Below are 16,036 nucleotides of genomic sequence, written 5' to 3'. Positions count from 1 at the left end.
TTTGTCTCTTGAATACAGGTGCATTCATCTGATATGACCATAACCAATTCCATGCTATTCATATGTTCCCAGTTGTGTGATCCACCGCGGTGTCTTAGCGGCTTTGCGCTGGTTAGCACTGGGGTGCAGTTTCATGCTATTCCCGGCCACTGGGGTCACATCTCGGAGGAGCCCGTGTACTCCCCAAGCGCTCAAAATAATCCGTAGATCCCCGCTACCGCGTACCTCATATCGTGGTTTCGGCCCGTAAAATCCCAAGAATTTAATTTTAATCTCCACTACTGTCTTTCTTGTCCTACCTCTTTGCTTTATTCCTGTCCTTATCTGCGCGTTTCGTATATACAAGATACTTGGCATTGAGGGCCTGTGCCATGTGTAAGTATCATCATCGTCAACAACAACGAGCGGCCGCCGGCCGAGAGGCTCCTGCTCGGCGTCCACGGCCTTCCGTCGGACGTCGTCGCGGCCGACGGTACCGCGGCGGGCTCCGCCGCAGCCGCCGCGATGCGGCCGGTGAAAGTGTCCTGTCCATGGTGCGTGGCGTTCGGCTTCGCCGTCGTCACCATTGCAGTGCTGGTCAGGCGAAGCCAGACTTTCCGCTACTTCTTCCGCCTGACCACCTACTATGTGCTCATGTCGATCGTGTGCGCGCTGGCGTGCGTTCCGTCCGTGTTCCGACCCTTCAACCCAGCAAACATGCTGTGAGTATCGCCATGCCATCGACACCATAATAGTGTACACTCGCTCAAGTTCCTTGGGGAACAACCTACCATGAAAGGGGGCAGCTGAAAGCAAAGCGTGTCGTTCGAGCCACGACAATGTCCACGAGGTTCATCGACGACTGTCTGTGGAAAGATAAGTACATGTATGTATACATCTGCAGGAATATCGCTACATGACCCGATGGCAGCTGAAATCACGCGCTCAATGGAGTTTTGACAGACGAGGTATGTTTTAAGCTTTGCCCGTGCAGCCGCTTATAGTATCCCTAAAAGGTGGTCAAGCGAAGTCCCACGTTCATTGCTGTAACCCTGTACATGTGTGATAGTCCCGTTAAACACCTCTCAAACAATTTGACCTGCAGCATCATCAGCTTTGGCCTCAAGCGTCTCAGGTGGACCATAGGCGTGGAAGCGGTGCTGCGCCACGAAGAGCGCATACCCAAGGACAGGAGATTCATAATGGTCGTCAACCACCAGTCTAGCCTGGACGTGTTCGGTAAGAGAGACAACCTTTCCGGATTTCGTTAATTTATGCGTGCCAACTGCAGTTACACAGACGCAGTGTTTTACGCGTCTTTCACGCAGCAAGCAGTTGCTTTGACAGTCGACTCGCTCCTGCCATCGCGGCCCTCAGCAACGTGCTGCTATGAGTGCTGCAAAAAACAGATTTGCTTTGTCCTGCGGTTTAGAAAATAACGGATAACGTGCCAGCGGTATACTTGACACTTTCATCGTACATGTCGCAGTTTTGATTTTTTTTTTCAGATTCATCTGCGATGGAACCCGTTAGACAATCGCTAGTGCAAATTGCTTTAGTCCTCTATAGGTTGTTACTTTTAGTGCTGCCAACTAATTTCGCGGGAGTACCAAATTTCACCCTGTCTGACTTCATATTAGATAGTATGTGGGGATTGAGGCTTGCCCGTCGCCATTGCGCGGGTTTTTCGCCTATTTCTGCCGTCCTCATGTCCGATCGTGACTCTCCCCTCCTCCGCGGTCCTACGGCGCTGGGCGAGCAGGGGTGACGTTAACCTCCCTCACCCCGGCGCCGGTTCTCGACTGTGGCACCGCGCTCGAGTCACTCGAGTCTCGCGAGACGTTTCGCGCGGCGGGGGAGTCAGAATCTCTCTGGACATAGTAGGGCAAGCATTTATTTTCTTTCCCGTTCGTCGGTTCCTTTGTTCTTGGGGCTCTCTCGGACGGTGTTCGCTAACGGTGCCTTGCGCCAGCGACGAGCGCTTACCTTACGTTGTCCCTTCCGAACGCTAGGCCGAAGAGCGGTGCGGGGTGTTCGCGCGTGGTCATACTACGCCAAAGCCGTACCTATCGAAGCCAACGCGAGTGGAGTTTGCCCTCGCTCGAGCGATCGGACCCTGTGGCACTGATCGTGAGAGTACGCAGCGTAGTCGCGAGGGACCGTTAATGTGTCGCCGTGAGCCCTGTTGCCCTCGGAGACGTGCTAGCGGCACCCTTTGTGTTGTATTTTCTACCGCCTTTGGGAGCGGGCGTTGTACTGCGTTTGTGGTGTTGCCGCAGGCAATAAAGTGTTGCGGATCTCTGATAGCGGTATCCGCGCTGTGCTCGGCGCCTTTGTTGCGCCCGAACGCACGTGTGCAGCGGCGCGCTAGTTCACGCGAGGCGACGGCAAACGCGGCCCCTGTGGCTCGCTAAGTCCGAACCCACGCTAGTGGCCGTACTCCTGTGAGATACGTGCACACTAAAAGTACTATATAACACAAAACACCCTCCTCATATTCAGTTACGTTGTTCCCTCACGTGCTTGAGCAAAACAGAATTAATATTTTGGGAGTAAAGTTACCAATGCATGGAGAAGCTGCCAGCAGTTCATTGTCTCGGAATTGTACACACATGATGGTAGTCTCCTGCCTGTTATCACAAATTAGAGCTCCGTTCTTTCGTGGCATCGGATTAAAATCACCGCCACTCTATAATGTCGTTACAGGTGGTAGTCATTTAGGCACCCTCACAGATCTCCATTTACATCGAATGCCACGAAACTGTGGCTCTCGAGAGGGCTAAAACACGTGCGCGTTGTACCTTCACTTGGCTGCGCTCTATAGGATTAGCACCGTTGGCAGCTCTTCGAACGTAATGTCCTTTCAGTTGGCCTCGAAGGCGCACCCTTTTAACTGCTACAGGTGAAACGTGCCGTGCTGAAATGCAGGTCTGATGCACGTTTGGCAAGAATTCCACCCATGCTTGCCCGTGATGAAGCGTGAGCTGCTCTACACGGGCCCACTGGGAGTGGCGTGCTACCTTGCCGGCTGTGTTTTCATAGACCGTCGCAATGCGCAGCAGAGCCACCGAGCACTCAACGAACGCCTTGAGGATATCAAGAACGGCAAGGTGCGCCCAAATAGCTCTCGGACATCCGCTCGACGTGTAAAAAAACGTCGTCAATAACGTAACGTGTACGAAACACTCTCTGACTGTGACTAACTTCTCACCGCTTTCAGTATGCTTGTTATATTATCGTTCCAGCCGGGGCGCGCGGCTCTGACATGCAGATTCACGCGGCCGCTGGCTTGCAGCAGCAATCAACAGCTAAACCGTCGCCTGGTCATGCTTTCGCGGTGATCAAGTAAACCACGAAGTACCGCTACATTTTTTTTTTCAAAATCCTTTTTTGAAAATGCTACTGTCACGCGCGCATGAGGCGCAGCATGCCTTCAGTTCACCCATTATTCGCGTTGTACGCCGGAAATTTCAAACGCGGAAAAAATTAATGGAAGAGATGCATCAAACTGCCATGGAACCAAATGAACAGGATGTGTTTTGACATATGATGTTTTGGGAATTATAAATGTAATTAGTAAGTTTCACTAATCAAGGAATCAATAGTAACGGAAAAGTTCGCCAGTTCGCGCAAGGTGGTGGCTAACAACACGCCGTTAGTCCCATCGTTGTATCTTTTTTTTTTAAATTATACCTTGATCCAAGTTAGCTTGGACACGGCGCACATTTACTCGCGCTTGTATCGTCTACTGCCTGAACAGTGCACTATATATATATATATATATATATATATATATATATATATATATATATATATATATATATATGTGTGTGTGTGTGTATATATATCAGGTGATTAATACAAATTGGCTTGAGCGAACGAACGTACGAAAACTTTTATTGTTCCAACGTTTCGGCTGGGGTCTGGCCTTTGTCAGGGAATACAATGCATACGTTAAATGTGTCGCTTATATATACACAGGGGGCCCCCAAACACGTGTCTAAGCAGTATCTAATATCGCACATACATCAGACAAATCAGCATAGGTAAAAGTGCGGTGTAATATTAACATGCATACATGACAAAAATTATATACGGCGAAGTGGGCGCAGTAACAAAGGAAATTTTTTCATCACTGTCACGAAAAAAAAAAAACACGTGATAACATGGGTGATTATGTACAGCGATGACATTTAAGAACAATGCGTGAAAAGGACTCGATGAACTAACAAGGAACATGTGTAAACAGCAAACAACAATGCGCTAAAGGAACTAACAAGAAACAGGTGTAAAGCAACGAGAACAGCAGTCTAAAAAAAAGCATTTGTGAAAACTAAACATGTGTGAACAATAAAAGTTCTTGTACGTTCGTTCGCTCAAGCCAATTTATATATATACATATATATATATATATATATATATATATATATATATATATATATATATATATATATATATATATATATATATATATATATATATATATATATATATATATATATATATATATATATATATATATATACAGCGGTGGGCGGCAAAGACAAAGTGTCAAGAACGGCAAGGTGCGCTCTTTCTGTCCACTCTGTCCTTTTTCCTGTGTTCGCGCGCTGCAAAACCCTGCAATTATGTTCCGTCCCTTCGCCCTTTGGCGAGACCTAATTGCTCAGGATTAGGAGATGGCCTGACACCGAATGAACGACAACGTATACATGTATAGACATAATATGCAGTTTGCGAAAATACAGAAAAGACGAAGCTAAAGTATTAGTGGCTCGCACTGCTATAACTCGCCGAGTTGTCGACAAAGTACGAGACGCTTGTAAAAGAATTACACCAGCTCCCGCTAAAGGGAACCATGTGTGTATGCGAAGCAGCGGGGAGATCGTTTGTTCGCTTGAGCGGGAGATGGTGTAATTTTTTTAGGAGGTGGTTCGCCAGGTTCTTATACTGGGGTGAAGTCCCGCGCCGTAAGCTGCATCCATCCATTCAAAGCGTCGTGGAACGCAAAGAGGAACGCTACGCGCGTCGTGTCTTCCCTTTAGCCTGGCCGTTAATTCTCACAGGGCGAGCGGGGAACGCGGTCGACAGGCGCGCGAGAGGGGGGGGGGGGGCGTCGGAGAGGAGAGAGAGGGGGAGGGGGCGCGCATGCGCAGTGGGGGTACGGACGCCGCGGAAGTGATGGATGGACAAAGCTCCCGCCTCAAGCTGCTTCGCATCTAAAAGACAGGCTTGCGACCGCACATGCACATTGCACCCTCAGCGGCTTAACCTGCGCATGCGCACACATACAGGCGAGCTTCATGCTGTTCCCAGAAGGGACTCGGAATCCAGAACCCAAGATGCTGCCGTTCAAGAAAGGTGCTTTCCACATGGCAGTGGACTGTCAGGTGAGCGCTCGAGTGGCTACAATTCACCGACGTGCTCTCTTGGCTCAGAAGTGCCTCAAGGATCGGAGCTCGATCCTTTGTTGTTTTTGATATATATTAACGGCCTTCCTTCACAAGTAACAACATATAATATTCACCTATTCACCGACGATTGCATTATTTTTACAGAAATTACTTCAGACGATGATTGTAGTCACCTACAGTCCGACCTAAATATAATATCTAACTGGTGCAGTTTATGGCTAATGGAATTCAATGTTACCATGGGTAATGCTATGCACGTATTTAGGACACCTAACTCCTCCCGGTAATACTAGTTGAATAACCTTCCATTAGATCAGGTAAACTCGTACAAATACTTAGGAATTCATATCACATTCAACCTTACTTGGGCAACCCGCATTAACTAGGTAATTAGCAATACTAACCGAGCTCTTGGATACCTCAGGCGAAACATTTTAACAGCGAAGCTGTTTAGCAAATCGTTCCTTGTCCAGCGAACCTAAAAAGCTATCATCATAAACGGGTAGGTGCCAGAGAAATTGGGTAAATTACACTACTCACCAGTGGTCCACAAAAAATGAAGTAGGCAACAGTTAGCCCAGCAAATGGCTGCGAAGCGACGGCGAAGACCCCGAGTACGTACAACGAACGAGAGAATACTAGGGAACGGTAACGGCAACGGCTACTGCGAGAAGGCCCCGAAGCGATGCAAGGCCTACGCCAACGACGACATGCCCGTAGATCTATGAGAGGTGCGAACGCTTGGTTTCTGCGCGAGCTTCTGTCTGTGCAGTTTGAACACCCATGTCGTGTCTGTGACTGTCTGTGGTTTAACTCGAACCTCTCTGCGCTGAGAATCAACGTAGAAACAACATAACATCACCTATAGCTAATGCCTAGCAGCGACCTAGAGGCAACCTAGAAACAACCTGCATCACCTAGCTAAGGCCTAAAAACAACCTAGAAGCAACCAGATTAGTTTTCAGAATCGTCCAGTTTCGCCGTTTCAAACTTGCGCGGCTTAGTGCAAGCTTCGCCAATTTTCGTGATAATCCCGACTGTTTAAAACTATTACTTTACAAAACTTTAATACGTCTGAAATTGGAATATGTTTGATCAGTCTGGGACGCTCATAACACTAACCTAATTAACGCATTAGAATTAGTTCAGAATAACGCAGCTTGTTTTATTCTTTCCAATTATAACAGAACTGCGAGCGTAACAGCCATGAAAACCAGCCCATCACTTTCATATTTTGCGGCCCGGCGTAAAATCTCCCGTTTATCATTGTTTCATAAAATATTTCATCACACAACATCGCATGGCATATTTGTTCATACCCCGCAGTATGTATCACGTCGCATCGATCATTATTATAAGGTTCATGTTCCTTCTAGCAACACAAACACATTTTTCCAATCATTCATTCCTCGGACGTCACAGGAACTGCCTTCCCGAAAGCATTGCATCTATTAGTGATAACTCGTTGTTTCGTGATGCCTTAAACAACTTTGCTAACTAGAATGCCATTTTATTTACCCGTATATCCTGTATGTCTTGTTTTTCTTGCATTTTCATATTTGTATCTCTTGTATAACCATCGACTTAATACCTTGTAATAGCTTCTTAGATTTTTCGCGGATTGTGTTATATTCCTACTGAATTATGCTTTGCTTATGTTGTACAGCTTCTCATTGTAACCTGTAACCCACTACCCTCTCTAATGCCCCAAGGGTACAATAAATGAAAAAAAAAAAAAGAAATGAGTGCCCCGTATACGCAGACCATAAGGCCCCGTACACTCGTTAGGTGGCGACAGGGAGATTCACCGATTAGCGCCGCCGGTGGCATGCAGGTGATCTTGTCGCTGTTGTGTAGGTTGCATTTATCTCCATGTCGACAGATATAGAGCCTGAACTAAACGTGTATGTTTATTCACTTGACAAATGCTCGGGCTTCGTTTATAAAAATGGTGCACCAGAAGTACACCTGCTAACAATATGGATATTGTATGTGAGCACTAAAACATTCAACATTTCCCGTGTCAAAATATGAACTTGAACTACTTTCTCATACATTCTCTTGCGTGTGTGTGGGGCGGGGGGGGGGGGGGTTGAGGGGGGTAGAGGGCGCTAGGCGAAACAGAGAAAGAGAAACGACTTGTCGGTGGTTAGGGGTTAGGTTAGGTTAGGTTAGGTTAGGTTCGGGGGGACGGCATGGAGAAGTCGGTTTTAGGCGATGCCATCGCCCGGCTCTCTATCGCCCGCGTTGTGTGGCCTGATCATGTCCGCTACACTATCTCTACGAAAAAAGAAAGAAAAAAGACACGTAAATAAAGATAATAACAGAAGCACACAATACAATACATAGAAAGTATCGAGGCAGGCACAGAACGAAATGGTATGATGTACACATCACACAAGAAAAACATGGCTGATCCTCAAGTCCCTAGATTTTTCCCTGCTCTTCAGGGAAAATCTAGGGACTTTAGGTATAACACGAAAGTGAAACGTGTCTTCACAGACGTAGTTGAGCGTTTGTTGTGCATTCTTTCACCCCAAGTGCGAAGGAAGGAATGCTACAGCATCAAATTGTAATGTTCCGTGAAAGAACGGCAAGCCGCTCGAAACTTGCAATGCGCTGCTCAAGCAGAAAGGACGCGCGGAAAGAACATACACAGGATGAGCGCGAACTGTCACAGTTGTAACTTATTTCTGTGTGAGCAGCGCGCTCCTTTCGCAAAAGCGGCCGCTGCTGTGAGCGAGGTGACCTTCGTGCTCTCAACGGAAACTTGCAGGCAGAGCGCAAGACGTACAAACCACCGAGATCACGAGATAAGCGCCCGCACGAGCGACCACGCCCTGTCGAGGCTCGCGCTAATCCGCGTGGGGGACGACTTTTAAAGCGCGCTCTTCGAGCCCTTCGCGCCATCTCGCTAGTGATAACAAAAACACGCTGTACCGCCGATCTCCGAGTACCGCCACCGGCAAATGGTGCACATAAATAGCTCGCCGTTAGCATAGCAGAGAACATGCCGTGTGTGGCGGAGTCGTTTCGCGTGTCGTAAGTTCGACTCCTGGTGACGGAACTTTTTCTTATAGTTTTTTTCTTTGCCATATGTTAGTCTTTATATTTTACAACGTCATATCCGTGACGGAAATGCGTCAGTGGAGCGGTGGTGGACCCCGGCATAAAACACTTTCGTGCTAAAAAAAAATTGGCCGCGTATCTGCGTGCTTCGCTGCAAATGTCGTGTAAAGACGATAGAAGAGGCGCTGTGTGAGATATGGACGCCATCTGGCAATACGTCGGGAAACATGAGTGCTGTGTTGCGTGCTGGTAGTCCCGGCGCAGCAGCAGGCGAAGACCGGCGGTGACCAACGCGACCGGCGGGGACGCCAGCCAGCCCGAAAACGCGGTTTGGCGCGAAGCGCTGAAGCAGAGAAACGTCCGCACTCAACGAGTACTCTCCACACACTCTTTTATTTACACGTCGCCTGAGTAAAACAGGAACGCCAGAGCGGCGCCCACAACCGGCAGCCTGAAGGCCGCCCACAACGCTGCTTTTTCATTTTTTAAATATTTTTTTTTTCACCTTCTTGGCCTTCTCAAAACTAAAGTTTTTCAACACCAACCCATGGCATTCGTACAGTGCAATACAGAACCGAAACCGAAACACAACAATGAGCTCGTGCGAAGGGCACGGAGGAAGGCAAATTTCAGCGCAGTCGCATTTTCAGCTTTGTTGAAACAGCGCTCACTAGACGACGACGAAGTAAAAGAAGGCACAGGACAGGCAGCGCCTGTCCTGTGCCTTCTTTTACTTCGTCGTCGTCTAGTGAGCGCTGTTTCAACAAAGATGAACGCATACCAACTCGCTCAAGCTTCCATTCTTATGCATTTTCAGCGCAGCTTAAGAAACTAGGGTCCTTAAAATTACGTATGTATGCATTTTCTATTAAAGGAACACGCCACCTAATACTTACCTAGTGATGTTGCACTTCGGATATGCATGATATTTACTTTTTGATCGACAACGTTCACAAGTATGAACAGCCGTACCAGTTCAAGACGGCTGGCCCTTGGGCAAGTGGTTCAACTTTGGCCGAGTGGCTGAATCGAGGGACGAGCCGACAAACAGAAAGACAGACAGACAGAAAGACAGACCAAAATTTCTGCGTTTAAGTTCCCCAAGAAAGACTATCGTCTTTAAAAAAGTTCTCATAGCGGGTCTTTACTGATAGCGGTTACGTATATTTTCACTTCAGAAAAACAAAACAAAAACAAAAGCAATACAGATGTCGAAGCGGTTTCCAGCCATATTTTTGTTAGACAAATTAAGACTTCACTTTCATGCATGCATTGTATATCGGCGTCCGATACATATGTGATGACGACGTTAAGATCGTATATATGTTGCGAATAGTAGTGACGTTATTGGTGCAGTAGAACCCCGCTGTTACATTTCTCACTGCTGCGTTTTCCCGGCTGTTACATCGTTTCCCGCCGGTCCCGGCATAGCTCCCATAGGATCCAATATATTGGGAACCCCGCTGTTACGTCGCAACTGCGGGACCGTTCCCGTATGATACACCCTAATGATACGTCGCGAAGGGCGCTCCTAGCCTGCCGAGCGACCACGAAAGAGAGCGGCCATGTTGACTTTTCACGCAGCTTGGCCTGGCTCGACCGTAAGATTAGCCTTATGAGTGGCGAAAGCGACACGCATAACGTATTTTCGGTTGCCGCGAACAAAACACAGCCTTTGAGATTCGTATTGCAAAGATGGAGTGTACGTACGTAATCGGTTTTAAACTCGTCTTTAGCGCTTACGAAAGTAAGGCCTTCGAGATTGGCATTTGCTTCCGCCGTCGCATTGGCGTATATACTCATTATCATTGTTTGTCGGAGGAGTTCGCGCTTTTCGCGGTCGAACTGGTCGCGTGTGCGTAGTTCTTTCACGCTACAACTGTTGGTGCCAAAAGAATTGCATACGTTGATTACATTTCTGTGGATGACACCGTTCTCAGCTCCGCGGTTTTATCCGTCGGCTAGATCGTGGCCGAGTGCGCCAATGCGTGCACCAGTGATGAAGTTTAGGAGTGCGTGGAGCAGGGGTTGTTTTCTTCGACGATCGCTTTCGGGGGTACTTTCACTTTCGCGAGACGTCCGACCGTCTACGACAGGGGTCTCAAACTCACCTCAGGCCGCAGCCACGAAATTTCATTCCGCAAGGGCCGGGTCAGTCAAGAACGCTGAAGGGGAAAGGTGGTGGTGGTAGGAGGGGGGGGGGGGGGGGGAGGGCAGTTTAAACAGAATGTTAGCTAAAGTTGCCGTTTCATTTGAAAGAAGGTCTTTCCATTCCCGTATCACATATAACAGTCATTCATTTCTAAAGGGGATTTGGTGTCGGGATTCTAGATGCATATCGATGCCGATCACCAGAATGACTGAAATCTGGACGCCGAAATATAGAGCTTTTGTTCCACGACTATGTGTCAACACGTGGTAATTGCACAGGGTGCCTAAAAAAAATGCTAGGGCCACTGCGAAATCATCTATTGGGCTAAAAAACATTAGAAGAGAAACCCGTGCGTCGGCTTTGCCCGCCAAGTTCCTTTCTGGTGAGGAAAGTTGTCCACTGCGGCTTAAAGGCTCAGGAACATACTTATTAAGGAAATCTTAAAAATATATATGTGGGACGAAGACTGTCAGGTGTGGGCCGCTAGCGGAAGGTCCGCGGGCCGCGTGTTGAAGACCCCTGGTCCATAGGCGTGCGCAGGGTTCCCTATTAGGGGGGGGGGGGGAAGGTTAATCGCAGCGCCCCCCTCCTTACTAAGTCAATGTACGAGTTGCGCCCCCCCCTCTTAGGTGACTAGGGGGGCCGGCCCCCCCCCCCCCCCTCTGCCCCCCCCCCCCCCCTGCCACCCGTGCGCACGCCTATGCCCTGGTCTACGACGAGCCACGGTGGTCCGACACTATGCCAACAATGCCGACGCATCCGGTGACAATCTCCCGGGAATCTCCAAAAGGGATCGCTTGCCAGATGTCGGCCGTGTTGGCACTATATTTATTAAATAGATATGACACCGCAGGTGCTCGAAAAACGTTTCTCGTGCTGCTCGGGCATGAGTAAACGCTCCAGGCAACGTTGCACATTTTTTTTCAAGTGTAAGTATCGAAATGAAATTCTGTGTACCACTAAATATTTTTTTCGTTTTCCTTGTTTCTCGGTTCTTGCTTTTCCCGGCCCTTAGGTTTATTTCTTACGGTCCCTTCGAAAACGTATCAGCGGTGTTCTACTGCATATAAATCAATTATTTCTGGGGTTTTACGTGACAAAACCATTACATGATTATGAAGCACGCCGTAGTAAGGGTTGCAGAATTAATTTTGACCACCTAGGTTTCTTTAAAGTGCACCTCAATAAAAACCTATAAAACGGGTGTTCCGGCATTTCGACCCCATTGAAATGCGGCAGCCGGGGTCGGGAAGAGAACCCGCGTCCTCGAACTTAGCAGCGCGACACCTTACCTGGATATATAAATTCGACAAGAGAAATCCAAGAATGCTGCCTTGCGAAACATCACCATTGAAATACACCTGAAGCTGGATAAGTTCTGGTAGATAAAAACTTTGCGAACGGTGCTTTTATGTAGTAATTTACAGGTGCCGAGGTCACTCTTCTAATCCCAAAAAGGCAATGTTTTAGCGATAACGTGCCACGATTCAATTTGTCGAATGCTTCAGAAAAATCTAAATATATTCCAACAGCAAGCTGTTTTTCCTCTACTGCTTATGATATAGTTTCTGAAATAACATGCTTCGTAAACCAATTTTCGCGAGAAGCAAACTGAACTTATTTGCAAGAGCACAAGTCTTAGAATGTAGCAGTTTCTTCAAACCTGGTAGCAGTGAAACTGGGCGCTTGTTGGCAGGACTATTTTTTATCTCCGCTTTTAAAAATTGCAAATACCGATTGACATTTGCATTTTCTGCATGCGCCAAGCTTCGGTGGAAAAGTTTTAGCACAGCCGACTACTACGTATAGTCTGTGTAACGTCTACTAGGAAAAAGAATATTCTTGTAGACGTGTGCATACGTCTTGCACAACACAGCTCAAGTATCCCTATGTGGCACCTTAGTAACGTTCACTGGTGAGTGCGTATACAGGGGGTTTGAAGAAACGTGTCCGAAAATCATACAAAATAATATAACATGCAATATTTCCTCGCTGCCTTCATAATCACCTTTTCTGTGGCGGCAGACATCTTAGGCAATAGAAATAAATGACTGCAGTAATTAATGAAATTAATTAACGTTTTAATTAGCGGAGACAGGTGGTCATATCAAATGGGAAAATTGGAACCATTCCCACGAAGAGTCCTCAAATCTCGTAAATATCAGGGTTGGGCGGGGGTTGTGGGGGGTATGCAGTACACACTTGCACCTTACTCATACTTCTCTCTTCATACCTTTACTTATTGTCTCGGTTCGAATGCCTGGTTCATGAGAATAACTCATTGACAAGGCCTCAGGCAGGCAGGTGATGTTCTGCCTTTAGCCTTGCCATCTAAGACACTCGCTGTTTCAAGCAATCTCAAATGAATGAATGAATGAATGAATGAATGAATGAATGAATGAATGAATGAATGAATGAATGAATGAATGAATGAATGAATTCAGCTTGTTTCATAAAGCATTTATTTTGATCGTTTTTTTTTACTTTTTCACTACGTTGCAGGCCCCCGTGGTCCCTGTGGTGCTCAGCAATTACAAATCGTTCTTCTGCTACAAAGACAGAATATTTAATGATGGTGAGTTGCGCTTGAAAATATTGGAGTTTGCGTTTGGAGTTTGACATGAAGATCATCATGTCCCTATCTACTGCATGAGGGCTTTTCCTCAGTGATGATCCTCCCTTGTGCCAGGTAACGCCACCTTATGCGTGCAAGTTTTCAAATTTTATCGCATATAGTTCTCTACCGTCATCGAGTGCGTTTCCGTTCTCTTTGGACCTACTCTGTAACTTTAATAACCTTACTATCACTACGCATTATTACACGGCCTATTCAACTAACACTACGCATTATTACACGGCCTCAATCAACTTCATTCCAACCCCCGTTAGCTCTCTATAATTCGCACTTTCACACTTACTTCTGTCTTCATGTCTCTCAGCTTTAGCACTAACCCAATATATGTCAGTGAAATGCAATGACTGCGCACGCTTATTTTCAAGGATAGCGGAAAGCTGTTAGACACAACTTGCTAAAACCTGCATGCTACGTATACTCCAACCAATTATTATTCTCCCGCAAATAAAAAAAAAACAAAAAATAAAGGGTCCTTACCTCATACAACTACAGTATGATTGTTATATAGGCATTCCGTAATGGGAGACTGCGGATTACGTTCGACCACCTGGCTTCACTCGCATGCGGTAGCTCACCATGGCTATGGTGTTGCGCTTCTGATGTCGTGGTATCAAGGCCGCAGCAGTCGCAATCCAATGCGGTGTAGAAAGGAAAACTTATTCTATGCCAAAATTTAGGTGCACGGCAAAAAGGTTACAAGGGACTCGAGTTTATTCCAAAGTGCGCTGCTATACCGGGTGCCTCAAGATCAGATGGTGGTACGTCTTTGGCACTTAAAACACCACAATTCAGTTAACTTAACCACGTACACTTGGGCTTCTTTATAAACGTGCGTCTAAATCTAAATACACGAACGCTTCTGTAATGTACTTCGCCCCTGCTTAAATGCGATCGTCGCTTTTGTAAATATTCTTATGAAGTTATATATTGTGGTAAAACCTCTTGTGCGAAGTCCCTTAAATAGATCCTGAACCACTTTTCCAAGTAATTATAAAATAACTTCACTGTCGGAGTTTATTGTCTTACGAATCGATCGCCGCAAAATTCTTTCGAATCCGCCAAGAACGAGCGGGGTTACAGGGATTTGTCGCACGATTTATGCGTTTTCTCTCTTCTTTCTTCCCGACGAGCGCGCTGGAAGCTACACAGGGAGGGTTGACAGGGGGGAAAGAAGCTACGCCAGCGCGCATCATGAAACGCGATCGCTCTCTCCCGGTGTGATACTGGTGCGCGCTAGTGTTGCTGCTGTGTAATTTTAGCACACTGTAAAAGGTGTTTCTTTTAGAAAATACAGATTTTTAATAAAAGTCCTGGGATAATCAGGCTCCTTTCGTTTTCACCCACGAACTCTACATCGAGGCAGAAATACTTTGCCGCAGCCAAAGTGACTAATTAACAAAAGCTCGTTAATTAACCTCTAACTACTGACTTGAGGGTCATTGTTTACATGCGAAAGTTGTGACAATTTATGACATATCCATTTTTTTAGAACTCACAAAAGTTACACGCAACTTTAGATATTCATCGTCGAATTTTCGTGCCGGTATCGAAACTGACCGCGCCCGGCGCGCAGGAAAACGTGTCCATTTTGTTATGTCAGACCGGAACTCCCCGTGACAAAGATGTGACGATATTTGAACCGAGGGGCGTCGAAGCAGAACCTAGTTAGGAAAAACGGCAAGTATATAGCGTGAAATACAGAAGCAGCACATACCACACGCGAAAAATAAGCGGTCTACTTGTGTATTTCAGACTACTTGCCGGAGGTGACACCTCTAGGCGTGTCCTTGTGTAGGTACACGTACACATAAACTGAAAATCTTGCGGGAATCTGACCCCCCTCCCCCTCTTGTGGAGCTTCAGGGCAGATATATTGATCCCTTTTCCGCGTACGATGCGCAAGCGCTTATATAATACAGATGTCGGCTCGTTCAAGCGAGACCGAGGAACATCTATGTCAATCACGCACATAACTCACGCACAAAAAGTCAGGAGGCCATCACTGCGGTACACCGATCAAGGCAATTTCACTTGCGCATCGTCATCATCACTTTTGTGACCTTGTGTTTCACGAATTTATTTAATTCGCATGCTCATGGGCAAATAAACAAGTCCCGCATGATGTGCAGTTCTTATTCGTTCATCAGTGCACGCGTGACTTGCACGCAGGTGTAATAAAGCTGACCGTGCTGCCCGTAGTCAGCACCGACGGTTTGACCACGAATGACGTGTCGGATCTGACGAAGCGCGTCCAAAGCCTGATGCAGGATGAGCTGGACCGACAGCTTTCCGAAGTGGAAGAAACGCAGCAGATGGTACCCCTCGCTACCGGTGTTCAGCGGGCAGTTGTCAGCGACATACACTTCGTCAGCTCAGCATCGAACGAGTCAGCACTAGCCACTAAGGAACGACCCAGAGATGCCCGAAGGACCAACCGCCTCAAACGATCCACCTAACTGTGCCCAACTTCTGCACGTGCAACGGGGCAACGGAGGTCTTCAATGACCACACCAGCTTCGAGACATTACGAGAACTCGACCGCAGTGCGGCGGCGGGTAATAAACGTTGGTGATGAAGCGCCCACCGTGCATTTCTCTGCGACTGCGACATAACTCTCCTTTGCAGAGACAACAATAAGTGTGTACATCAGTGGTTGTCGAAAAACAGCGGTTATCGAGAAGGACAGTGGCGGAACTAAAGAGAGGTTACCGAAAAGAAGCAAATGGCGATATTACCGGCTCTTAAGTGCCTTTTAGATTTACTGTATATGTTCCTTATACAGTAACT

General features: G+C 47.0%; 1 protein-coding gene across 1 annotated transcript; it reads left to right on the top strand.

Moving 5' to 3' along the window:
• Positions 1 to 495: 495 nt before the first annotated feature.
• LOC119378335 (1-acyl-sn-glycerol-3-phosphate acyltransferase alpha) lies at positions 496 to 15,824 on the top strand. Its single transcript, XM_037647531.2, has 6 exons — positions 496 to 701; positions 1,085 to 1,218; positions 2,908 to 3,089; positions 5,274 to 5,369; positions 13,117 to 13,189; positions 15,419 to 15,824. Exons 1-6 carry the CDS (start codon positions 505 to 507, stop codon positions 15,703 to 15,705), a joined length of 969 nt encoding a protein of 322 aa, XP_037503459.1. The 5' UTR covers positions 496 to 504; the 3' UTR covers positions 15,706 to 15,824.
• Positions 15,825 to 16,036: the final 212 nt, after the last annotated feature.

The sequence above is a fragment of the Rhipicephalus sanguineus genome, chromosome 1 (assembly GCF_013339695.2).
Source record: "Rhipicephalus sanguineus isolate Rsan-2018 chromosome 1, BIME_Rsan_1.4, whole genome shotgun sequence".
In the NCBI taxonomy this organism is placed as follows: Eukaryota; Metazoa; Arthropoda; class Arachnida; order Ixodida; family Ixodidae; genus Rhipicephalus; species Rhipicephalus sanguineus.
Note: the sequence above shows the minus strand (reverse complement) of the source record. Positions and strands in the feature narration are given on the sequence as shown.